Source organism: Amyelois transitella, chromosome 13, assembly GCF_032362555.1.
Source record: "Amyelois transitella isolate CPQ chromosome 13, ilAmyTran1.1, whole genome shotgun sequence".
NCBI classification, from domain to species: Eukaryota; Metazoa; Arthropoda; class Insecta; order Lepidoptera; family Pyralidae; genus Amyelois; species Amyelois transitella.
The window spans coordinates 4691731-4718416 of record NC_083516.1 but is presented as its reverse complement, the minus strand read 5'-3'; the positions used below and the strand labels follow the sequence as shown (position 1 = coordinate 4718416).

At 34.6% G+C, this 26686-nt stretch overlaps 3 protein-coding genes and 1 non-coding gene across 16 annotated transcripts; 1 reads left to right on the top strand and 3 right to left on the bottom strand.

The window, feature by feature from the left end:
- Positions 1-452: 452 nt before the first annotated feature.
- Positions 453-12483, bottom strand: LOC106141402 (ubiquitin conjugation factor E4 A). Of its 2 annotated transcripts, none has more exons than XM_060947299.1 (16): positions 11603-12483; positions 11241-11372; positions 10671-10834; positions 9702-9881; positions 9339-9491; positions 8808-8976; positions 8218-8356; positions 7638-7826; positions 6512-6682; positions 5368-5491; positions 4937-5082; positions 4505-4654; positions 3914-4157; positions 2983-3145; positions 1895-2099; positions 453-1173 (listed from the first exon to the last, which is right to left on the bottom strand). In XM_060947299.1, the coding sequence occupies exons 1-16, from the start codon at positions 12210-12212 to the stop codon at positions 1023-1025; spliced, it is 3090 nt and encodes a 1029-aa protein (XP_060803282.1). In that variant the 5' UTR covers positions 12213-12483; the 3' UTR covers positions 453-1022. The 2 variants fall into 2 exon arrangements, with proteins under 2 accessions (XP_060803282.1, XP_060803283.1); XM_060947300.1 differs by having other exon boundaries at positions 11241-11369.
- A 1183-nt stretch (positions 12484-13666) lies between these two features.
- Positions 13667-20851, top strand: LOC106141755 (protein suppressor of sable). Of its 12 annotated transcripts, none has more exons than XM_013343393.2 (2): positions 13667-13803; positions 16539-20851. In XM_013343393.2, the coding sequence occupies exon 2, from the start codon at positions 16552-16554 to the stop codon at positions 20209-20211; it is 3660 nt and encodes a 1219-aa protein (XP_013198847.2). In that variant the 5' UTR covers positions 13667-13803; positions 16539-16551; the 3' UTR covers positions 20212-20851. The 12 variants fall into 12 exon arrangements, with proteins under 12 accessions (XP_013198847.2, XP_013198850.2, XP_060803214.1 ...); XM_013343396.2 differs by having other exon boundaries at positions 13667-13878; XM_060947231.1 differs by lacking the exon at positions 13667-13803 and adding an exon at positions 14066-14336.
- A 178-nt stretch (positions 20852-21029) lies between these two features.
- Positions 21030-23295, bottom strand: LOC106141754 (intraflagellar transport protein 22 homolog). The gene is made up of 4 exons (XM_060947393.1): positions 23158-23295; positions 22357-22532; positions 21213-21415; positions 21030-21145 (listed from the first exon to the last, which is right to left on the bottom strand). Exons 1-4 carry the CDS (start codon positions 23200-23202, stop codon positions 21030-21032), a joined length of 540 nt encoding a protein of 179 aa, XP_060803376.1. The 5' UTR covers positions 23203-23295.
- Positions 23296-23783: 488 nt separating this feature from the next.
- On the bottom strand, positions 23784-23855 carry Trnaq-cug (transfer RNA glutamine (anticodon CUG)). The gene has a single exon. It is a non-coding gene; the product is annotated as a tRNA-Gln (tRNA).
- Positions 23856-26686: the final 2831 nt, after the last annotated feature.

The window sequence follows — 26686 nt, the reverse complement described above, 5'->3', positions numbered from 1 at the left end:
TGCGTGAATGTGTAGCTTTCTTTACGGTGTTTTCTTTACCGTAACGTGAGGCTGATTATGAATTTTTATGCATGTGCCATCGCAATTTTATCACGCTAATCACGTAAAAATATTACAGGCCGAATTTGATGCCCGAATGAAATGCGTGATGGGGATTATACGTCGGCAGAGGCAGATTCGAATCCTACTTCGGCCATTTAACAATGACGCACTTATTAACATAGTATTATTTATGGGTAAAATAATGTGCCGTGTGGTTCCCGGCACCAATACTAAAAAGAATAAGACCACTCCATCTCTTTCCCATGGATGTCGTAAAAGGCGATTAAGGCCAAATAGCTGAACGTGGCCATTCCGTCTTTTCCAGTCTATTTGGCTCTGTCTACCCCGCAAGGGATATAGACGTGATGTATGTATGTAAAATAAATTTGGGTGCGTAAATAAAAAACAAATAAGATTGAAAAGATTTATTGAAACATCAATTAACTTTTAACAGGGAATGAAAATATAGTGTAATTAAGAAACATAAAATATATCACGGCACCACAAGGAACTGATATGTAACAAATCATAAACTCAATTTATATAAATTATATTTTAAATATCTACTATTACATCATATTGCGACATGAAAAGAGAAGTAGAAAACTGACTTTACACGATTTAGGCATATTTTTACATAGTACCTACCTACCTAGTATTAAAACGAAGGTTGATATAACAAAATGTTGCCAGTTGAAGTGAATAGCTATTCTATTCTTTTTCGTATGTAAATCCGACAGAACTTATGCCACATATCACGAGGCAGAAATGCTGGGAGGCATTAAGTTATAAATATACGATACATATTATATTATTTATGATTGCTAACAGTAAAGACATGTTAGCAAGCATCCTACCTGCGGCTCATTGTGTACTTAATTAAATACAATAGTTTCATAAGAAATCTACGTTCTAAAAATCAAACTACTGATACTAGCTGACCTAGTAACTACACGTGTACAAGTCTTTTATTTCAGTGCTTAGTCAGCAATGGACTGAGTTTGAGCAATTTTCTGCTTCTGTTCTGCAATCCACGCATGTATTTTCTCTTTGAGTTCGGTGTTGGACTTTACTTGATCCATAGACAACGGCGAACGGTTGAAGGGATCAGACTGGTCGCTCAAAAGGTGCCTGTAAATGAAAAATAAATCATTAAATATCTGTCAATCCACCTATTTTGTTTCCTCTATCTATATATTTAACACTTCCTTTTTTTTAAACTGTTTGAATCAAGAAACACTTGAATCGTTCTGCTGAAAAAAGGTGTTATCTCTAATAACGCATGTAGGAACAGGTTCAAGTTCTACTACAATGACTGTTTTCTGAGTTTTGTACATTAGTTTCAGTGATAACCAATTTTATTCATTATTATAGGATACTTCATATCGCTTAATAATTGTCAAAACGTACGGTTTAAAAACATTGGTTGACGTCAAATAAATTACTTAAAACTAAGTTTACTGCCGCTTCCAAGGCGTCAGTGCAGAAAAAGCGGTAACAAACTGCACTGCAGCATTTTCTTAAACAACGTCAACTTAACAATTATCCAAATTTAGAATAGAATGTGGACAAGAGCATACATTATTCAGGTTAATATATTTATATGAGATTTTACGGCAAGGGAGCTTTTGCTCTTACGGCAAGGGAAAACATCGTGAGGTGTCCTCCATATTCAGGCAACTGGATGTGTTACCATGATCTAATATGGGTCAGGTTCCCCTGCCAAGGTTGTGGAGATCAGAGGGAGTCATTTCTCATGATCAAAGGCACATTACGGGCTCCTCTCCAGAGAAGTGATGATGTTACCTGGACTAATGCCAGGAGGAAAAACATTAGGATAGTTATAACATACCTGGCAATAGTGGTCCTATCGACGGTGGTCCGAGAACTGGGCAGTATGACCGGGTCCATCATCAAGGTACTCATGATAGGGTCCAGGAACTCTTCAGGCGCATTCGCAAGGATCTCTTCGTCACGTTGCTTCTGTTCAGCGAGGCGGCTGACGCGTGTCGCCACTTCTTGCAGTGAACCTATGAGGCCGCCACCGCCGATGCGTACTGTGAAAACAAACCCAGTTAATACAAAAATAGAGAGATAAATACTCTTTGAATTTTTTTATTAGAATGACAGCTGTCAAATTAATACTTTTTATGTGCTATCCTTGTCGCTCCTACTTAATAGTTACATATCTGTCATTCTAATTATGTTTATATTTTAAGAAGTGTAGATAGTAAGAAGCTTATTTGCTAACTTGATTTAAGTATTTTGACTGTAGCTAATTTGAAATGGTAATTTAAAAAAATATTTCCTATGCTGGATAAAGTAAAATCCGACCAGTGATTTCAGTAGTGCTATAGAATGTGCTTAGAAATTATTATACAAATATTGAAAGGTATTGTGTGATAGGCGTACCCCGAGTTTCTCCACAGAGAGGTGAGAATGTCACTGGGACTTACGTCAGGAGACTTACGTTAACCCTTCAAGAGTTGAACTTTATTAAGTTGGACTGTTGATCCCTTATAAGGAAATTTGGCAATTAAATCAGCTATTCAACAAAATTAGTTTGGAATTCAATATGAACTAGAAATAGAATAGAAGTTTCTCGTCTACATTTCTATTCTAAGTTTAGATAATTGTGAAGTTGACGTTATTAAAGAAAAAGCTGCAGTGCAGTTTGTTGCCGCTTTTTCTGCCCTGACTCTTTGGATGCGGCATTAAACTTAGTTTTAGGTAAATTCTTTGACGTCAACCAATGTTATGAAACCAAAAGATATGACAATTATTAAGTGATGTTGAAATGTCCCGTAACAATGAATAAAAAAATTATGAACTTGAATATCGCCGTGTGCCGATGACAAAGTTGCTGCGTGTCGACAATAACGTCGCCTTGTTTCGACATGAGTGTCGCCGCGTGTCGACCAAAATATCATGGTGTGTCACCTAGCACGGCCTCGGCGAGTGTGAACAGCTGCGGGCTGTAGGAGCGGCCGTCGTCGGACACGGCGCCGCAGAATCTCTCGTTGCTGCCGAGCTCCACGTACATGCGGCATATGTCGAGCACCGTACTCGCCGGGTCGAACTCGTACTCTTTCATGTCTTTCACCTTAAATATAATATACATACTTATAATCACATTTATATATATATTATATACATATATATATATATATTTATATATATCCTAAAGTATATATATAAATATATATATAGTAGTCATAGCCAACGGTCTTGAAAACTAATAGGCCTCGTTCATTTTTTTGGCTTAATGATGGAATTGAGATTCAAATAGTGACAGGTTGCTAGCCTATCGATAAAAAGAAGAATCCCAAGTTTATAAGCTTATCTCTTAGTCACCCTTTACGACATACATGGGAAAGAGATGGAGTTGTCTTACACTTTTTTTTATTGTATTTACAACTAGCGATCCGCCCCGGTTTCGCACGGGTGCAAAATTATAAATGTTATTATACATAAAAACCTTCCTCTTGAATCACTCTACCTGTTACAAAAAAGCCCATCAAAATCCGTTGCGTAATTTTAAAGATTTAAGCATACAGACAAACAGACTAAAATAGCGACTTTGTTTTATACTATGTAGTGACAAATGCATGATATTTATAAGAAGTATAATCACCCTGTGCAGTATTTTCCAGATATGAAAACGGGGACTAATGCCAAGGGGATGCCTGTAGTAGTATTACTACACTACTAAATTATGCTATCATAGTTTAAATTTACATTAGCATAATTTAGGCCACCTTGATAAAAGAAAGCCCGATCATGGAGTCGACGCATTAATCAAATGGTCAGCGCATAAAAAATCTAAGTTTAGGCAAAACAATCATTGAAAGTATAAGATCAAATAACTTACTTTGAAGTTCTTCTTGTTTGGCCCGACAAGGTGCAACAAGAAGTAATTGAGCATAGAGGCGATGCGTTCAACTAGTGTCGGATGACAGAACACGTAGGGCGCGTGCGCAGTGAGACGCACAAGGGTGCGGATAGTATCGCGTCCGAGAATGTTGTCAAAGCGAGCGAGCATTCCGATGTGGGAGAGGTTGGATAGTTGCTGTTCGCGCTCGTGCGGAGGCAAGTTCGACCAGGCGCCACTTTCCCTGAAAAATAATAAGATTTGAGATTATTTCGATTATTGCAACAGAAAAAAGTTAAATAAATATGTATAGTCAAGTCGACCACGAAGTGGGATTGACAGAGCCAACAGTCCCGAAAAGACTTCCACGGTCAGCTGTATGACTTCGTCGTCTTTTACGACATCCGTGAGAAAGATATTTACTTTTTTCAACTAGGATTGCCATATTAATGAGACGTACATTTAGGTCTGAAGACAAAGTTCAACACACAAAACTTTTATTTTCGAAACGAATCGCGAATAACATGAAAATAAATAAATGGACGAAACATACAAGATAAGAAAGAAAACTAGTAAATTAGATATACATACTGGGCAGCCTGCAGGGTGCGTATTTGAGCCATATTAGTGAGTGCTTCGTCTAATAAGAATATAGCATCATTCATCAGAAGGTTGACGAAACGCAGGAAAATGGGTGGCTGTACGGCCTCCATATTGGCTTCAGCCTCTTTAGCAAGTCGTCTGAAAAATAAAACATCCGTTACAGAATTATAAATAAAACGTTAATTACATCTTTGCTTTTTGTAGACACCATAATAAAAGTTCACTAACACATATTCAATCGGATTATTATAGTATGTATAAGATTTTGTTCTCTGTTGGCTTTGACTGAATTTGATACATATTCCCACAGATAACCTGTAAAAAGTCTCACCGCCAAACCAGCACCAGAGTCTTCGTTAGATTATTGGAGTGTACATTGTATGTCAATCCAATTTATTTAAAACATTGAATGCAACATACGTGAACGCCTCTCTGTGCTCTTCAATGCCCCACAAGAAATCCATGACGAGGTACATCGGCCGGCGATAGTTGAACTTCTGCTCGAATTGAACGCTCTGCCCCGTCATTTCTATGCCCACGAACACGTCCAGGAGGCATGGTACGAGCTAAAATAATTAAAAACATGTTTAGTAATATTTTACTGTCGGGATAATGACTTTATCCTTATCTAGTTACTTAAAGAGCATCTGGTCTCTGAAAAACCTCTCTTAGGAATTGACTATTGGTATTTAAATCAAGGATGGTTGTCTCTCATCAAAGATGTTTGTACATTAACAATGTCAACGATCAACGACATCGATTTATTCTGAACTTACGATGCCAGTCATCGTCAGGTCAGAATAAATATAAATTCTTCATCATATATTGAAAAAGAACATAAGTTTAATCACCTGTAATCTATGAGGATGTTCTTTGAAAAGCTGTTCCCGTGAGAAGGACGCTAGACTGCTGAGCTGTTGCTGATCGTCCGGGTGGTTCGGCAGCATTGCTTCCACACACTCTGCTAGGCGCGCTCTGTAATAGTTGTTCTTCAAGTAAATTTTACCGTCAAATAAAATGGGACACCATGGCTGTGAGTGGAATTGTTTTAGCTATATCTATCTCAAATTCGGGATGTAAGTACGTATATGATGCTGTGATCAGTTGGATTGTCCTGATAACTAATTTTGACTTTCATTGCAAATGTCTACCGTAAGAGATTGTGACATCTAAATTAATGAATAAATTGTATATTTATTTGTAAAAATTGAGCTTAATAAACATGAGGAAATGTGTGTTTTGTAATTTTAGTTCCATGGACAATCGTATCTGCTTTTAACACTCAAATCGGCACAATAATATAATGACAGCAGCCAGTCCAGTGTGTAAATAAGTGAAGGTCATTGGGGCTAACGAACTTGCTACAGCTATATCTATAATAATCTATAATATAAAAATGAATCGCTAAATGTATAAAGTTCACTGTTGTCTAAGCAATGTAGGTCTAATAGATAGGAACAAAAAACTGTCACATTACAAATCTTTTTGACAGAACGAAGTCTGTCGGGTTCGCTAGTATAGATTAAATTAATAAAACAGAATAGACTATAAGCTAAATCAGTGCTACCTGCTTAAATTTTCTCTGGGTGAAGTTTTATACACAATTTATAGGTTGAGATTGCTTTATGTGATAAAATCGCCTTTTGCTCTTCTCTCTTTTTAAAACATGTGAATTTGCTGTTATTTATTGTGGTGCCGTGTGGTTCCCGGCACCAATACAAAAAAGAATAGGAACACTCCATCTCTTTCCCGTGGATGTCGTAAAAGGCGACTAAGGGATAGGCTTACAAACTTAGGATTCTTTTTTTAGGCGATGGGCTATCAACCTGTCACTATTTGAATCTCAATTCTATCATTAGGCCAAATAGATGAATGTGGCCATTCAGTCTTTTCAAGACTGTTGGCTCTGTCTACCCCGCAAGGGATATAGACGTGACCATATGTATGTATGTATGTTTATTGTGGTGCAATATAGTTATTGTAATGTATATCTACCTGAGATGCGGGTTGTAGGTGCGCGTGGAGTCCCCCATGAAGGCCAGCACTAGCGACATGGCGGGCCGCAGCAGCGCCGCGATGTCGGCCTCCGAGCTCGCGCCGCCGTCAGTTCGTCGCGACATCGTGATCAGGACCACGATGTTTTCTAACACGAACTCTGGAACGCACCTGTAACGAGTTAACTAAAGACATTTATCAACTAGTCATTGGTTTCCAGTACTTTGGAATAAAATAGCTTCATCTTTTTTATATGCGGAAATGGATTGACTAAGAGAATAGGCACATTCATCTAGTGCAGCTTTTACCACGATACAATTTGGGTTAGTTTACTCACGCTTCATGTAAAAACCTGATCACTTAATACGGGATCATGGTCGAAAGCTCACCAGGTACTCCTTTCTAGACAAGTGAGGATTTAACCAGAACTATAGGTCGCGCGGTGGTTAAAGAACGCTCGGAAAAAATAGTGGGGGCAAACGGCGCATGTGTACATTCGCGCTCAAAAATGCTAAGGGAAATGTTTTTTTTTTATTTATTTAATACTAGCTGTTGTCCCGCAACTTCGCCCGCGTGATTTTCCAAAAAAAGTAGCCTATGTTTTAACTCGGTTATTTAACTATGTATAGGTATCCATATCTTATAATATACTTATAATGTTAGTATGGATTTTGTGCCTTATAAATACTTATAATCCCTACTTATATTATAAATGCGAAAATGTGTATATGTGTATGCATGTTCAGTTTTCACACTTAACCTGACCTGGCTGAACCAATTTTGATGAAATTTGACATAGTTATATTCAACCGTGGACGGGCATAGGGTAGGGGCGACTTGTACTGTTTGAGAATTGATATATTATTTTAAGTTGTCGCGTACAAATACGATAAAACAATTTGTGCGCAACAGTACCCAAGAGACACGGGACGCGCGAACTCAACGCGGGAAGTAAAGAGTGACTAATCCACCAATACGTGTCGCCGTCGGCGCACACCCGTCCCCCCTCTCCTCGTCGCACCTAATAGACCTAAAAATTGATCACTGCGCATGCCCCTTCTACTTTTGCCGAGCGTTCTTAAACCACCGCGCGACCTGTACCAGTAGTAGTAGGAGAATACTGTACCTTAAAGTATCAGGCGGGGGAGTCACTATAGGCATATCCACGGGTACCACAGTCCCGGGCGCGTAACTTTGTGGGCCGACGTCATGACGAACTGCTACTTGCACGAGCCAGTTGCAAGTTGTAGCTTGAAGGCGAATCAAGTTGCTTAACATATCGTTCTCGTGGAGTGCGCAACGGAGGCTGACGAATCTAAAAATGAAAATACATAAAAACATGGTCAATAAGAACATTTGATTTTCAATTGTACCGAAATGGTCGTATTTCTGTAATTTGTTGATTATAACACAACAGAATACAACATAGTATATATATATATATATATATATATATAATTTATAAACGAAATAATTTTGTATTCCACAAAAAAATGTTTTCTCCAAAAGTAAACGGGGAAAGAGTTCAAATTATATTGTAATGGTGAATAAGTTATATAATGATCAATCAATTGATTCGAATCATAATTCTATAAGCCATACAGTAAAACGTGGCCTTCCAGTGTTTCCGAGACTGCTGGCTCTGTCTACCCCGTCAAGGATAAAGACGTGATTATGTGTATTTATGTATGTAAGCGCAAGCCGACCTGGTCATAAGATGATGGGTCCTCTGTCGCATGGGTTCCAGCAGATGGTGTGCCCCGGCCGCCACGTCGGCCATCGCCCGCTGAGCGCGGCCCAGATCATGGCCGGTCCGCCACAACTTCTCAGCGCATACCCGGATACCTGATGACACGTTTATTAGAACTAGACTGACCCGCTCTGCCACCCGAGTAAATCGAACAATCCCGTTAAATTATTGTTTCCGCGGTAATTTCAGCCAGACACTCAGTAACAGAAATTATATTTAGATTTTGCATTGAATATTGGTTGACTGGAAGAAATCCCTCACAGGGATAAGTCCGCCCTTGTACATCGTTATTTTTAATGTATTTTTATGTATTACTTATAATTTGTTATGAACAATAAAGAATTTACAAACAAACAAACAATATATATATATATATATATAATAAACGGTAGTTAGATCAGGTATCTACAATAAGTTAAGTAAAGGTAACATTTTTCAAGCCAATACCAATAAAGATCCTACATCAATTTACTAAAATCTATATATTTGTTACTCTTTGATTCTGTTTATATAGCTCATGACAATAAATTAAGACCATATACTGACCCAAATCAATACACTTCTGTGTCATGAAAAAACATTCTGTGACAAAACTATAGGTTTCTGCCACAGGCCTCTTGACTGGTTGGCCATTATCATCCTCGCGAGCGGGCAGGAGGCAAGTCTCACTGTGCAAGCAATCCAAGTGAACAGATTTTGATGGACATTCTTCAGGCTGTAAAAAGTAAAAAAAGATTAGATGTTTATTCAGAGAGAGTGCTTAATATTAGATTCTGTACAAGTTTTGCAATTTGGTTGCATTGAATCTTAGTAACATCAGTATCTTAGTGGGGCAGGGAGTAATAATTAGGAGGTTGGTAATCAGTTAATACTTTCAATGTATGTAAACTATTTCTGGTCTATAAGTTATAATTTGGAAATACGCAATTATTTATGAGAATTAAGACTTAAAATTAATTAGTAAGAAATTTTATGAAAAAAGATCTCTAATCGAAAAGCTTAATTAAAAGTTATAAACACCATTATCAATTCACAAATTATATGTTAAGAGGAACTATGAATAGTATTAAAACTTACAGTAACAGCAGGGTATGTAGGATCAATTTTGAGTGACTTCGGATCATCTGCTGTAGTACAGAATGGCTGGCAAAGTTGCAACAGTACTGCACCCAAGTTTAACATGAAGCCATCTGACACACAATTCAGCGTTGCAGCACTAACTTCCCCGGCCTATATAAAATGAAAATAATCAAAACTTGTAAATTAAAGGTACTAAACACTGTAATTTAAACCTTAAAAAAAATACTTTAGCATCAAAAAAGACACAAAAACAAAGGCAATGCAAAAATTTCCTTTGTTTTTAAAATTTAAAATGCATGTGTCACTGTCTGATCCATAATTAGCAAGGATGAAGAATTTTTTAAAAATGTATGTAGGTACCTGTACATTCCACAATTTTCCCCTGGCGACATTTGCTTTCAGACATTTTCCTATCCAAGTCAACAATCTGTTTTTTAATTGTGGGCCACCTTTGAGCAGTGTTAAAAATATTTTGTGCATGTTGTTGGAAAGGTGTGATGACGCATTCCAAATTGATGTCTCAATTAATGATGTAGCACCCTGAAAATAGAAAGACATTCCACATATATATGTAGAAGACCATAAAAAATAATTAAGATGGTTTGGGTTTCTTGTCACCTTAGAATAGGTGCAATTTCGAAATAAACTTTAGAAATAAGTAGTGCCCTTGTACTTGTTTTCTTTAGTTTAAGTTTTGTCCTCGTTAATCTTCTTTCTCCTGGGTTTAGTCCCAGTTGCATCCTCAACACTTTAGAGATGAGCTTGGGGCATGCCTTTGACTATGGATTGGGTGAGTCAGGTTTTTAAACGAAGCAACTCTCATCTGGCATTCAATTAATCATGGTCGAACATCCAGTTACAGTTGGTGCATGCAAACTCTTATAAGTTGTAAGTATTGGGGAACATTCTCTGTTTCCTGATGCTTACAACTTTGGAATATTAATAAATATGTACGGACAAATTACCCGAAACTTGTGTTACGATATACTACTTAAATTTTATAATAAATACTTTTAATGATAAACTTCTAAGACACAGGCCAATTAAATAAAAGTTTGTTTCTCATCATACCCTGGCTGTCATGAGATTATTTTATGATATGATACTCAGAAGGAATTCCAGATTTCAGGTGTTAAAAAAATAAAAGAATTGGCATATCATGAAGGGTATTTGGTATTAAAATCAATTGTCCAAGCTATTTTCAGTTTCCTTGTTAAAATGAAATTCAGAAGTTGCATTTTGTAAGACCTAACCTAACTGTTCCTAATTTCTGAGAATTATTATTATCTTAAAAGTTAATCAAAACTTTCATTAAAGATTAATGCCTACCTGATCCATAGGATTGTCAAAGAATTCATGAAGAGATGTGGCAGTTCTTGGCAGTACAGAAAGACTGAGTAGAGCACCAATTACAGAGTCCTGGTAGTGGATACCTTTTGTCTCTAATTTTGGTTCACAAGCATCCATTAGGATGGAAGCCAAATAAGGATTACCTGGAAAATGTTAAAACATAAATAGAATAATTATAAGCTTTTATTGGTATTAATAATACAACCTTTAATAAAAATTTTGCTACATGTTTTATCATAAACTACAGTGTGGATACAGTAGCACCTTTGGACTTCTCGTCATTGCAGTACAGTGGAGGCAGAAATATCCCATATCTCTTACAGAAGAAATCTTTTTACAAGATGTCACAATGTGCCTCATGGAGGTAACATGATTTTAGATAGGTTGCCTCTAGGCTGTTCTTCATTAGAAGATTTTGCTAATTATTTTTTGTAAGGTGTGATTTTTTTTCTATAGGTAAATATATCAATATTTACTTAGATACATATAGTTTCATCAGTTCATCTAAAGCAAAATATTTTGGTTAAAACAAAATCAATATATACATACTAGCAAATAAATGTATAGATGGCAAAACATAAATAGGCAGATTGATCAATGTGGATTTGTTAACATCTGTATGAATTCTTTGTAAAACTGGTATCATTGTCTCCTTCAACTGCCGCAGAGTCTCACTCTCTTCTGAAAATAAATAATTTCATATTATATTTTATATATATATATATATATATATAATATATATACAACATAATTGAGGAAATAGTTGCAATACTTTTTTAAAAGTAGTAGTACCTATTAGTAGTTTACTACTGAATTGATTTATAACAAGATATGAAGCAAAATTATTCTGTAGACTGATGCTTATAATGAACAATAAAATTTTAACAAGAATTAACAAATAAATTACAAACCATCCTCCACAAAAGATTTCACTATATCTAACAAAAATGTATGGCTTTGAGGATCTACATGTTTTAAAAGATCCACTAGTTGAATTGAAAAATCTTGGTCCTCAAAAAGTGCTGGCTGCTTTAGAGCTGTTACTGCATTTCTAAATATTAATTCCCTCATCTTTTGAATTGCATTTTTAATAATTATGGAGTTGCTCTGTTCATAAGTTTGCAAATTTTGTAATGAACAAAATAAGTAAGGAAAAACTTGTTTCTGAATAACATGTTCTTTGTAAGACTTTGTAACTTTTGGTATAACATAAGACTCTACATCAGTTAAGAGTAATCTTTCAAATAGTGCTTGTTCAAGTGCTTCTAGATCAATGTGCATTTTTGGTTTTGTAGCTTCAGCTAGTTCCTCTAAATAGACCAATTGTTTGTCGGACGAACGTTCTTCCACAGCGTTTGGGTTGATAGTGAGGTGGAAAACATTTTCCACCATAGTGTTTACTAAGATAATTGCTTCCTCTGGTAACTGTTTTGAATTGACATCTAAAGGTGTGTTTGCAACCTCAGAACTGTTGTTTTGAACTCCTATCAAGCCCGCAAATGGATTATTTGGTTCAGACATGGTGAAAACAATTCTATTTAGGACTGAATAGTTATTCTTCTTTACATAATAAAAACTAAATTTCAGTAAGCTGTGATTAATTTTCCTTGAAAGTCATCGTACGGCACAACAAGGAATTGATTAACACTACAGTACCCAAAAATATTAAATCACAAAACTACTGAAAATTGATAAAACCAATAGATATGTACATGACAATGACATGTTAATTTTCTTTCTTGCTTGATGTGATGATTGTTGATTTAATTTTTGTGACATTTTATTGACCTTGACAGCTACCTATTCGCTTTTATACGTCGATACACTTGACAGTTGGCAGTTTTCTTTCTTTGCTCTCTGTTTAACGTGATGTACATACTGATGAATTTATACATTTTAAGTATAATATCACTAAGTATCATAAACCCAACTTCTAAATAAATTATTGTACCTTTATGTAAAATAATATAAAAAATAAGATGTTATGCAAATCACTTCCCCCTATATTTCTTTGTATATTTGTAGGTACATAAATCTTAGTATGCCATGGAAATATAATCGATGCAATATAAACAAATCAAAAATATTAATAGATTAAAAATTACTTCGTATGACCTCTTTTTCTTTTTATTAAAAACGAGTTATAATGTGAAAAGAACAATCCCAAGAATGATAAATGTATAATTTAATATAAAAGAAAGCTTACTTTAGGGCTAGCCCAATTAGATATCTTTTTTGTACTTTTATTAGAAAATTTAACATTTCTTTAGAATGCCGTACATTTTAAGTTGTGTGTTACTTTTTAAAGAATTAGTGGCCTACTACGGCTTTGCCTGTGCTTCATACATTTTTAGTCTTTAAAACAGATAATGTACCTCCGTTTAAAGATTTTTTACAATAATTTCAGTACTTCCGAAGCCCTTACAGACAAACAAATAAAGTTACAATCTTTACCTCTGTAAAATATGTACTAAAGAAGTAGCAGATTATCAAGAACAATTGAGTACATACATTTAAGGATTGTATACCGATCTTGGCACCTATCTAACCAGTTTAGATTTTTGCTAATAGAATTCAAGTAATGTTTTTAAATCTGTGAGTAGAATGTATTAGGTATTGTAGCAATGAGAAAAAAATATACAAGTACAGGTCCAATACAAGCCAGTCGTGGACAACACTAATCATTTTGTCTTTGCTTTCAATTCATCCCTCCCATTATTTCCGTACTTGGTACCAACATACTAAAATAACAAAAGGAATTATTTATCTATTTATTAAGTAAGTTGATGCTTTGTTAAAAATAGTGACTCCTACGAAAATATTTAAATTAATTGAGGAATTACACCAACTCATGTATTTATATGTAAACTGTTAAAAAACATTGAAAGTTTCTATTCTGAGTTTCCGCTTATCGACACAAGCGCTAAACAAGAGTGGTGTTGAAATATGGAACTAATCGTTTTCCGGCCACCTCTTTGTTCCGCTGCAGTCGTCGTCCGAAATCATTATTGCGTACACATCTTAAACTGTTACGTCTATATGCAGCAATGCTATGAATATAACATTTTTATAATGCTGTTTAGTAGGCGCACATAGTGAACCGTTCATTAATGTAAGATTGGTAACACTTACTATTATAATAACTTGTTAGGCCCACAGGCCATGCCATTGCGTGTCCACTTCATAGGTACGAAAAGTGTTTGATCGATTACAATTATCAGCTAGACTAGAATTTTACTCATGTGCTACATATTCTGCAACACTACTACATAAGTAAATAGTTACTTTTTTGCATAATCTTTGAAAGGGTAATTTCACAAACCATTTTCGTGCAATGCAACAAAATGGCGGCCGTAATAGCAAATGACTACTAGGCTGCCATAAACGAAGTTGTCATTATTTAAAGTTTCTAATGAATTATTGTGCATGTTATATCTTCATTTTGTATTTTAACTTGTAATTTTTTGAGTTGCAATGTTTGTTACACATAATTTACAACGAATCTTTTAAATTATAATGTTTATATGATTCATATTTATGGGGTTTTTGGTGTTGGTGTTGATGAACTGGCAAATTCGCGTCTATTTGTAATTTTATGATTCATTGTTTGATAGGCCATCCATATGCAATAGGCCCATAAAACAGGTACATAGAAATTGGGTACGTATATAACCGTAACCGTTTTGTATAGGTACTTTGTGTCTATACTACTGTATATACCTTGGTAGTAACCAACCCTACTAAATTAAAATGACTATATTTGGTTTGCTAGTGTGAGTGAATGTAACATACACACGCCAAATGACCTCGATAAGGGAAAAAGGACACAGATATCTTGACATTCTAGAAGGCTGACGTCATTAAATCGTGGCGATTTTGCTTGGCGAGAGCGCAGCGCACAGCAAAACATTGTGAAATGTGAGCGGCCACCCACTGCTTGTCTTACTTGACTGTATCTACATAATTTACTTTCAAAGTAGTGGCTATGAACAGTTACTGTACTGACTTCTGCCATTCATGTTGATTTTCTTACTGCGCCATACTTTAATTTTGTGAATATTGGAGAACTTCTTTTTCTAATGCTCATTGTTTCAACGAATACTTACTAGGTATAGTATTAAGGCTAAATGGATAGCTCCTACGGCATAACAGTTGTAGTTTGTACTTTATTTATGATTTTATGGATTATGGCCCGAATCGTTGTTGTTCTATAAATTGACAATGCAATAAAAAATAGTGGGAATGCATGTGTGCGTAATTGTTTGTGTGCAAAAAATTGCGTTTAATAAGATTTAACTGTACTTTCATGAATAATAATAGTTAGGTAGGTACTTTCTTTTTAGAACAATTTTTTTTTTACCATTATTGCAATACCTACCATTTTGATTTATTTTTCTTTGTAGTTTAGAGGCGTTGGTTTCCTAAACTACAATCTAACCATTCCGCCATTTTCTTTTAGATAGGTACACGAGTCTCTTTAATTTGGTGGGGTTATATCTAGATAAAGTATGGCTGTTTGGTCAAAATTCCACTTATTTAAATTTAAAATTCAACTATTTTACTAATTGAATTCCATTTGTACTAATGTCATCCAAATATATATGAATACATATGACTATTATGCACAGGATTTCAATAAGAAATGGAATTAGAATTTATATAAATATCTACATAATGTGTCATTAGCGCAAGTAGGTATTGTAGGTACCTACATTCCCAATTGTTTTCTTATCTAAATGGTTGGCATTAACATAGCTTCTATTTGTACTTTGAAGTTATAAATAATATTGTTAGTGTATTGAGAGAATTCAAACAAGGTTTTAAAGCTGGTATCAGTACAATATATACGTCAAACATTTTGATTGCCACATAATACCTACTATGCAATTACGTAGCAAATGACTAATTTACTAATGTAAACAATCTAGGTATTTTATTTTATAACGTGTATAAGAACTATAAATTGTAGCGTGAAGTGACAAGTATGCAAGTGTGAGCTTGAAAGCCTGAATTTCCACAAGACCAAGGAAGTAATGAAAACATGAGAAAGAGGTTTAAACATTCCTAGGTTTTACTAACACGTAATTAGTTCAAATAAGTAGCTTTTATTTTATGTAAGAGTGGAGTGTTATGCAACCAATTTTTTTAATCAAAATTTATGTATAGCAATTACAGTTTTGAGGTATAGTGTCAGTTCCGATTTTACTCTTTGTAAGCTAAATAAAGCTGTAATTTGAATAAATGTTTATATTTCTTTGACAATATTATCGATAATATTTGATAAACGAATCTTTCTCCCGGCATTAAGAGTCATTAGCAAACGATTATTTAGGTGACGTTTCCATCGGTATCTAAGTTCACTTGACAAATTTTATTTGACATTGCACCACATAAACCTGTTGTGCACCGCATAAACTTATCCTATACTAAAATCAGTAACTAATACCACCTACCTTGATTTCGACATTTGAGAGTTCTATATCATATGCTAACTTAAGTTTCTTAATTTTACAGAACGAAATATGTTATTGTTAAATTTTGTATGCTGTTATTTCCTATCATCTATCGTAAACAAACAACATATGTTACTTGTTTATAAAGTACTCTTAAAAATTTTATGGTGCACTAGTATGTATGTCAAATTGAGTATCTGAGTTTCTGACTAGATTAGACTAGCTGTTAGAGAAGTATGTCGTAAAGTGGCCACTGGCTCCCAAACACACTTTGAGATTGCAACTGAAAACACGCAAACAGGAAGAGAAATGTATATTCATTTAAAATATTTTAGTCACTTTACGATAGCCTAGCATTAAACATAGTATAATTTGTATTATTTTTCAATTTCAGTGACACATTCGTAATGGCGGATACAGAAAAAAATATGGAAGATTTGGAAGATGGTGAGATTGAAAGTGACGGAGAAGATCCGGCAGGTGCTCAATGTGAAGAAAAACAAGAGGAAATTGTACAAAGCCTGCAGGACAAAACTAGTCAAGAAAATTTGGATACACAAGATTTTTACTATTCTAAATCAGGTAAGAAAAAGAAAAGTAAGTCAAAAGGCGAACAAAAACTTAAAGATAAAAATAAGAAAAAGAATAAGTATAGTCCGAATCTTGAAGAAGATTTTGCTGGTAACATTGAAAAAGCGATAAGAAAAGCAATGAATAAAAATCATGATGTAGATAGTCCTCCTGAAGATGACGTCGAAGAACGTAGGAAGCATAAAAAGAGAAAAAAGTATGATAATAAAGACGGTTTGGTCAAAAAACGTAAAAAGCAAGATTATTCTGATGAAATGGACGAGGATGAAATGATGTGTGTGAGAGGTGCGTCACCTGTCCAAAAACAGTTAGATTCATATGATGATGATGACAGAGATTCATATGCTTCAGAAAGTAGCCACGATTCTCGAGGACAACAGCAACAGCGACCTCAGAGAAAAAGGCCTCCTCAAAGAGAACGGAATAAAAACCACAAAAATGATAGGAGAAGAGCGCAAAATCAAATGCAAGACGGAGATGGAGTTTGTTCATATTATATGCAAGGAAAATGTCATAAGGGCGATGATTGTATTTATTCTCACGATAATCCACCGCCTAGAAAAATGGAATTATGCAAATTTTATTTAATGGATTGTTGTGCAAAACGTGATAAATGTCTTTATATGCATGCAGATTTTCCTTGTAAATATTACCATACTGGTCTTCCTTGTATTTTTAAAGACGATTGTAAATTTGCACACGGCAGGCCATTAACTGAAAATCTTAGAAATATCCTGCTAAAACATATAGAATCAGCGCCTAAGGAAATATTAGGTGACTTTCCCAGGTTACATCGAGAAGGAGCTTTACAGATGATTAAAGCAACTCAGTTAAAATTAATGCAGCAATTTTCAGAGAATTCTGATAACGATGATAAAGTTATCCCTTCTCTATTTGATTTGAATATACCAAATCCGCAAAACATGTTGGATAATATGCAATCCAATCAGTTCAGTAACGAAAAACAACAAAAAGTATCTCCTAAAATACGTCAATCCAGATGGCAACATGAGAATTCTAACCAAAACGTGAATATGTCCCTAAACAACAGTACTGGACCCACAAATGTTTTGAATATAAGAAATTTAACAGGCGTTTTGACACCAAGGCAAATTTCCGATCTCACAAAAATGGGTATTGATAATTTAGATCAATTAGGACAGCTAACTGTGTTGCAGTTGAATAGTATTGGAATTTCGTTGAAACAGATTACTGAAATACAATTAAATACTATGAATATACAAAAATTAGGTTTAATAAATGCAAATAATGAACAACAAACACAACAACAGTTTTCAAATAATACATCTATTAATAAAGATTTGGATTTGCGAGTGCCGCCTGTAGTTCCGATTTCAACTAACACAACAGTCAATTCAGATTTTCCTGGACAGGATATTGATATGCGTTTCCAACCGGCGCTTGCGCTATCGCAGCCAGAGAATAGTACTACTAGCAATGCAGTAATGAAAAAAGAGCCACTGGTTAATAAAGATATGATTGATATTGATCAATACACAAAGGATGCATTAAAGTTTGCGTTGAAAGACAAAGAAAATATTGATGTGTCAAATGATTTTGAAAATGAAAATCCTATTATGTCACTAGAAACAAAGGATGTTGATCATAGGGTGCTTCCATTTACAGACGATAATCTATTAAAATTACAGTCTAGTATTAAAAAAGAATTGGAAAGTATTAGCACAAAAAAAGAATTTGACACTGATATCAGATTTTCTACAGTTAAAAATGATTTTGACGATATTGCTACTAAAAAAGGACTTGATACAGATATCCGATTTCCAACCAATAATAAAAGTTTTGAAAATATTACATGTAAAAAAGAATTTGACACTGATATACGTTTTCTTCAACCCGAGCCTATATTTAAAAACCCAGAAAAGAGACATCGTCGTTCAACTACAGATGACGAAGATAATTTATTAATTGATGAAAAGTGGTATTCTAGCGATGAGGAAAAAGGAAATAAAAAAACGTCTCCTGTTTCTTCACCAAAACCAAAGTCATTATCACCTCAAATTCCTGCTCCACATGTTATAGAACCTTCGTCCGTTTTAAGTAAAATTGGAGATCTTTCAAAAATAGATATAAGTGAAGAAGTAACGAAATTATTAAATACAATGAAAAATAACTTGCAGGAATCCAAAACAGATACCATCATAGATCAAATCGGTTCACCAAAATCACGAGATCCTAGATCAAGGAAGTCTCCAGATAAAAATAGTGATACAACTAAGAGTTTAAATAAGAAATCTACGCGAATTTCTATATATGAATGTGTAGACGGCGAACCAACTGACGGCCGGAGGAGAACGGATGTAGATTTACGTCAGTCTGATTATAAATTACCTACTTTTGGAGATACGGATCTTCGGCAAAGTACCAGTGGTGATATTGATTTTCGTATAAGTCTACCATTTAAACCAATAAATAATTATACACCTGCGACAGAAATAAACGGGTCAATAAATAGTCACCCTCCTATACCGTATAAATTAATATCGATTGATATTCCCCGACCTGATTACACCGATATCAGAGATAGCACGGCAAAATCTCAAGCATTAGTAGACCCAAGACTGAGAAAAGTATTCCGGTTATCAGTAGAAGATTCAAGTAGTGATAATGAAAAGGCAAGTAAACCTGCCACCCCCGCAGCACCACGAGTTGACCCACGAAGAAAACCAAAAGATGTAACAGACATCTCAAATTCAGATCAAAAATCAACCGTTTTGGAATTACAGAACATTTTACAAAATTCTAACTGGTATAAAGATTTAAGTTCTACACAAAAAATATTCGTTAATCAACATCTGGCACCTGTTACACAAATCTTGAAACAACATCAACAAGAAAAGGCTACCGGTAAAAAATTAGATCTTACATTCTTACAAAGCAACACAGTCTTATGTAGTATATTTACAAACCTGGGAGTATCTTTAGGAGAAAATGGTGAATTTTCTTATATACCAAAACCAAAGGAAGCCTTACTTAAAACACCAATTAATTTCAATCAAACTCAAGGTCCTTTTGGTATGTCAATGCTGCCCGGCAATATTGATGGCAACAGTACAAATATCATGGGTATTGGGGGTATGGGTATGGGAAATATGAACAATATGAATGTTGGTCCAATGCATAACTTTAATCAATCATTGCCCGATCCGCGTGCTGGACCCACGCCTGGTCTGTTAGGTATAGCTCCAAATATTCCTCACAATTTTAACAATAACTTTGGTGGACCTAATAGTTTTGGTAATATGGGGTTCAATGGACCAGGTCCGGGTAATGAGTTTAATTTTATGGATAACGAACAAAATTTCCAAAGGTTCCCTAATAGAGGAGGGCATCGTGGTCGAGGAAATGACAGATGGAATCGCGGAGGTTCTGGTAGGGGTCACCGGGATAGAAAAAACTTTAATGACCGTGGTGGTTGGAAAAATGAGAGACATTAAAAACGTTCGATTGCTTTAAACAATCACAGTTATTGTTAAATTATTTTTACTCATTTTACGAATGAATGAAGTTGGTAGTCCTTCCACATATTACGAAATGTGATCAAGGTGATAATTATTAATGACAGACTTGAGTAGTTACATTTCTTTTATAGGTAATTTATAATATCTTAGATTAAGACGTCTCGTGTACAAGGTCTTAAGTGTAAATATTTTTGCAAAGTACATGTAATAAATTCGTCAGTGGTAGAAAGTTTGTTTGTAAAAGTAAATGTTAATATTTATGTTATTACGAAGTAAGTATCCACTTTAATAGCCAAATGTTTTAAGACTGAAGGCAATTTGTGTTTTACCTACTAAAATGTTATTTTAATTTTGAACATTGAAACTTTTGTCGATAAACCCAAGCTGGTATACGAGTCAAAATTTATTTTATCATGTTTTGTTTTTAAATGGGATTATTTTAAAAACCATTGCATATTATCTATACCTAGACGTGAATAAAAGCAATACTTATACTTTCTAATTAGATGTTGGAATATATTAGAAAAGATTATGGCTAATTTGTATTATCAAGTAGTTGTACCTAATAAAAGCCAACCCAACTTGAAAATAAATCTATTTTACTTATTTGTATTTACGCGTTGACTACCTTATTTTAACGAGTGTATTGTCTATGATTTCACATGTCCCTTGAATGAACTGTGTAAATATTACACCGGAATTAATGAATGGATGTTTTTCAGTTCAGTTTCAGCTGAATTTATTCGGTAAGTATAATATTTGGGACAGGTAAATAATACTATTAAGTTTGATCCTTACATATTTATTGATTGTAGAACTGAAGCCACATAATTGGAAAAATCTATTTTTAGTCGATTTCCGCCATTCTTTAAGTTTATTACAACTTGAGACACCTTGGTAAAAGTAGCAGCTGAAAAAATAAAAGGAATAACATTATCCAGGGGTGATTTAAAAAAAATATTTTTAAATATACTTACATAAGTTCAAGGCACCCATGTCATCATTTTCTTCGGTGCAGTTATAAAAAAGGACACATTGTTTTGCCGCTAATTTTGGCTGGGAAACAAAATAGTTGTATAGAAGTTCCATTTCTCTAGCGGCCACTTGAACTGTGCTTGGCGAACATACAAGAATCACACCGTGAACGCCTAATCTTAATGCTGGCCAACAAGGTTCAAATCTGAAAATAAAGCAAATCATTACATACATACATATAATCACGTCTATATCCCTTGCGGGGTAGGCAGAGCCAACAGTATTGAAAAGACTAATAGACCACGTTCAGCCGTTTGGCTTTATGATAGAATTGAGATTCAAATAGTGACAGGTTGCTAGCCCATCGACTAAAAGAAGAATCCCAAGTTTATAAGCCTATCCCTTAGTCTCCTGTAACGACATCCATGGGAATGAAATAGAGTGGTCCTATACTTTGTTTATTGGTGCCGGCAACCACACGGCAAGCATCCTTAACACAAATTAATCGAGTCTTGTGGCAACTATAACATAATTCTTCATATATTAGGATTTTATCAGTAAATCGTTTTTATTTTACTTGGGAGGCTGCACACTCATGAACTCTTTTAAAAGTAGAGATCCATTGGGGTAATGGCTTGAGATTCCGCTAAGATCCCTAATAAGTATTGGTAAGTGATACTTCAGATGCTGTGAAAAATTTGGCAAGACATTCTGCCGAACACTAAGCCTTGAGTATTTAATTTTCTGAGGCATGGTTGATATAGTTTATTGCTGGTAGGCACCTAACAACAGAACCAGTATTTAAAATTATAACGCTGACTCTCGCTTCTTAACATGCTGGTAAGCAAAAATTTTCAAACACTATGTACCTACGTAGTCTTATCATAATTTTACTCACTAATATACATATATCATACTTTATTAACGCCCTCTTGCGGAAAACAAAGTGAACCTACCTGAAAGTATATACCGAATGTAGGGATCTTTATGGGGTTCGGTATACCCTAATTTGAGCTGACAGCTAAGTTCCTATAGAAATATATATAACGCGATAAAGAAAATATTAAAAATTAATAGGTACCTACATAGATCTGGAAATCTAAAAAATCTTTACACTAAAGTACAAAGCCTCTTCCTAAAACTTACTTATGGTCACCACTGCAATCCCATAGTTCAATATCAATGTTTACAATTTTTCCATTAATGCTCAAATTAGATACTTCGAATTCCACTATTCTCACTCCCTGCGTAGGTCTAGGGGTTCCAGACTCTTCGATATTTATTGATTCAGATATGAAGTTAGCAATTAGTGTTTTCCCACTCTGTAACATTAATCGTAGAATTTTATTTGTTTAATACGAAATCGTTTGTTAAGAATTAATTCGCAAGAATTTTGGAGAGTTGATACCACATTCGTAGAAAAAAAATGGCGATTAGTGAAATAAAAAAAACTTTAACGTGTGCTTATTCTTCCAAGCACAGAAGGCCTACTTAGTCTTATAAAATCCATTCAGTTTAAATGTTAGCGATTAGCCATAACCACCATGACTTAAAGATTTATCAATACACCTTCCAGGCTCCGATTTAAATTTCCTTTTATAACATTTCTGCAAACAGTAGTATCATTAAATGACTACTCTTATGAAAGAAGTCGGTGGTAATATAAGATAATTACAGCTTGTTAGAAGGGAGAATTCCCTATTTTTAAAGAAAGATAATTTAGGCGTTATATCTGGTAGCCATCACATTTTCATTTATAAGTGTTAAGATTTGGAAACTTCGATACTTGGATGCGTGAAATCGGTTTGTCTGTAACATAAAGAATGGGGTTCTTCCCATTTACCAACCAACCTTAGACTATCCTACCTTACTCGTTGGCTACCTTAGTTGTAATATTTTTATGACCGACGTTGAATGTATGATAAGAAAATACTATAATTTACCAACCTGGGCAGGTCCAATCATCAATATTTTCAACTTTGGAGGTAGCATCTTGGTGTTATTCTTTGATAGTGCACAGGTGTAGTCACTTTTATTTTATTATGAATACAGAAACAAAACTGAGACTATCAAGATCGATTAAACATCGTAAACAAGGATTATATTTGTTTACGTTATTACTGCGTCAGTCATTTCCATGGCAACGTGCGTCAAAGCTTACCATAGAAATCAAAATACATATAAGTAATTACATCTCCGTTATCTAGGTATGAAGTTAGGTTCATAGCTTACCCAAACCATATATTTTATCCACAAAGATTACCTACCTGCTATATACAGGCATATAATGTCTTTATCTCTTACGGGGTAGACAGCCAACAATTCTGAAAAGGTTGGAAGGCCAAGTTCAGCTGAAGTTATACTTAAAATGTATTAAGTATACATAGATATATACCTAATTTAGTTATTGTTTAGGCTGTATCTTATTTAAGTCTCGTCATGTTTACTTTTATTCAACATTGCAGAAATAAGCATCGAAAAAATGTTTTCGCTTGATGATAAAGTAAAACAATATTTTTGCGAAACCGAGAACACATACCTATCTAAAATATTTAAAATGTTAAAAAATGAACAGGTTCCACCGAGATTTGAACTCGGATCGCTGGATTCAGAGTCCAGAGTGCTAACCGTTACACCATGGAACCGCATGCTAAATTTATGAAATTTTGAATGTGAGTGTGAAATGCATCAAAAAGATTGTAAGAGATTTCTATTGAAATAAGTAACATCTCTGTACTACAATTACAGTGTTAAATGCTCCTGTATTTATTAATTCATTTATATACACAAAGTATACTTTTTTGTATATAAATAAATAAAAAAGAATACATTAGCCCACCGGATGTAATAGCACTTCTTAAATTTCTCCATATTTGGCACACCGGCCACACAATTGACATCTAAATAGTATAAGTCGATTCCTATAAGGCTGGGACAAAACTCCGATATTCCTACACTTACATAATAATATCCAAAGACAGTTGTCTTTTTCAAAACCTACTTGCCATAAGAACATCCGTAATATAGTGGTTTTAAGAATAAAATACATACAAAAAATCACTTTGGTACCCTAAGGGTGGAACCAATGGTAGTTAAATTAAGTAAGAAAAGGTTCCTACTAATATTTTAAGTGCAAAAATTACATAAAAAAGACATCAACGCGACAGCAGTAACAAAAGTCATGTCACTGTTAAATAATGCAAAATGTGAGTACTTAACTGTACAAATAAGTTTATGGTAAATACCGATAATAACTTTGAAACTTTTAATAAGCATATCAAAGTTTCCCAGCCTTAAAATATTTTGGTATTGCCTACTTTATGCTTCATTAAGTATTGACTATGACATTTTCTAAGATATGTATGTATGTATATATTGATATATATCTTAACTTAGAGAATGTTGTTTTCTACTATTGAAATTTATAATCTTTATTTGTTATTCTGTGAAAAGGTTTATACTTCTGTTTTTTATTAAATCATAGTTACTTAAATAATAATAAATAGTAGCTACCTGTTATTATGCATAAGTACAACTGTATAATAGCAAGGCCGTGATCTGTTTCTGTGCTTTCGAAAGTTTGTTGTGATCCCAGTAGCTATTACTAGATGGCGGATAACTCGCCGGTTAAGATACCGAAATCGTGGTCGCATTGTATTGTTTCTTGACGGGAATGTGCGTATTCGCATAAAATGTAAGTTTAACGCACCACATAAACTTAGCTTTTTCAACAATGAAATTATTATGAGACATAGCTTGTCAAATCAACATCGAAAGCCTTCAGTTTTTATAAAAGTTCATAGCACTAAGTACTTATATAATTTATGTATCTGCAATAAGATGACGTCCGTGGCTCCACACGACCCGTTCCCTAGACCACATATGGAACACTCCAAATTTCAAGCCTCTAGACCGAGCGGTTTGCGGCATGCGTTGTCCGGTCCAGTCTGTAAGTAACTAAGTAACAGAAGAGTTTTAGATATGTAGATGTACCTAATGCGGAAGAGTAATAGTTTACTAAAATGCGAAAGTATATAGTTTATTTTGTTACGTAGTTCGAATCTCACATACATACATACATACAAGTCAAACTAAATAAAAACTTTTAATAAAAAATAAAACAATTTAACGGAAGGAGTATGTAACATACATATAATAATTAGTCTTGGAACTCCTGGATCATCGGTTTATTTCCAATAGGATATTTTTCTGTACATTCATTATTTGTGTGAACTGACAACGGTTCTTAACCACCTATGTCCCGGGGAGTGCGATAAAAACCGCGCGGACTGAGGTTTTCTCATTCATTATTGCGGAGTTCCAAGCCTTGACCGTTATCTAGGATTACACGGGGGATATATCGAAGTAAAAACCAGCGTAAAAAGGTAACAGACGATCCATTTTCTGTTAAATGGTACTTACTTGAATACTGGTTGCCTGTCTTTTATGGGCACGTGACTGTTACGAAGTAAAACGGCTGATTCCCACATGCGATTGTGGTTAAACAGACAACTTTGTCGAATAAACTCAATAGATGGCATTCATGACCTAAGCCCTCTTGCTCAAAAGCGAGTTCAACCCTGATCTAATTTGAATCATAGTTACACATTGAGTATTACCTGATTGTATTTACATGTTTTCTCTCACTGCCTAATAATTGGTTAACATAAAACAAATGTTCTTACGTATCTCAGAAAAGCGTAATAGATGCAGAGCGGCAAGGGGTTTCTTAGCATACGTCTCTATTTTACCATGAAGCCATCGATGCGTTATGTTTATTTTTTTTATACTAGCTTTTGCCCGCATGTAGTAGACATGCGGGCAAAAGCTAGTATAAAAAAAAATTCGATTCCCAAAAATTTACGTTATCGTGAAAATTTTAGGAAATCCTTTCCAGCGGTGCTCCTCTGTTGTACTATGGAACATACATGACAAATTTCAGCACCCTACTACGCTAGTAGTTTCAGGTGTAGGTACGTTTTTGTCAATTTGTCAATAATAACAAGTTTTATGTGTATTGATCGATCGATTATTACCAAGTTAATAAGAAACAAAGTTACCACCAGTTATGAAAGCAGCTCACCAGCGACCTTGCGGTTCAGCACTTATGGTGAAAGCTAATGTTTTGCATAATCCTGTTGCACATATCACCGTCATTACGCGTTCCGTTACGCACTTCGTCTAAGCTGCTTGTTTTCAAATCTAACGTATTGGTATGCTTATTAACTTTGTATTGAGCTTTACATAACACATATTATTATGTACTTTATTCCTTCCGGGAAAGACTGAGACAATAGTCGTAACACTCAAAAACCACGTTAAACTGAATGGCTTAATGTGGGACAAAGTTTCAAAAATATTTATAGGTTTCTTGCCTGTCGCTATAAAGAGAAATCCACAATTTGTATGCCTTTCTCTTGATTAACTCTTACAAACGTTATTATCAGTTCATCGATTTACTAACGGCCAGATTTAC

Coding starts and splice junctions, on each gene's coding strand:
- LOC106141402 (XM_060947299.1), bottom strand. CDS start 12,212: ATGTCTGAACCAAATAATCCATTTGCGGGCTTGATAGGAGTTCAAAAC. Junction 4,655..4,936: donor GAGCACAGAGAGGCGTTCAC/GTATGTTGCATT, acceptor TTTATTTTTCAG/ACGACTTGCTAAAGAGGCTG. Junction 2,100..2,982: donor ACTCGCCGAGGCCGTGCTAG/GTGACACACCAT, acceptor TTGTTTTCACAG/TACGCATCGGCGGTGGCGGC.
- LOC106141754 (XM_060947393.1), bottom strand. CDS start 23,202: ATGCTACCTCCAAAGTTGAAAATATTGATGATTGGACCTGCCCAG. Junction 21,416..22,356: donor GATTGCAGTGGTGACCATAA/GTAAGTTTTAGG, acceptor CTTTATTTTCAG/ATTTGAACCTTGTTGGCCAG. Junction 21,146..21,212: donor CATGGGTGCCTTGAACTTAT/GTAAGTATATTT, acceptor TTATTTTTTCAG/CTGCTACTTTTACCAAGGTG.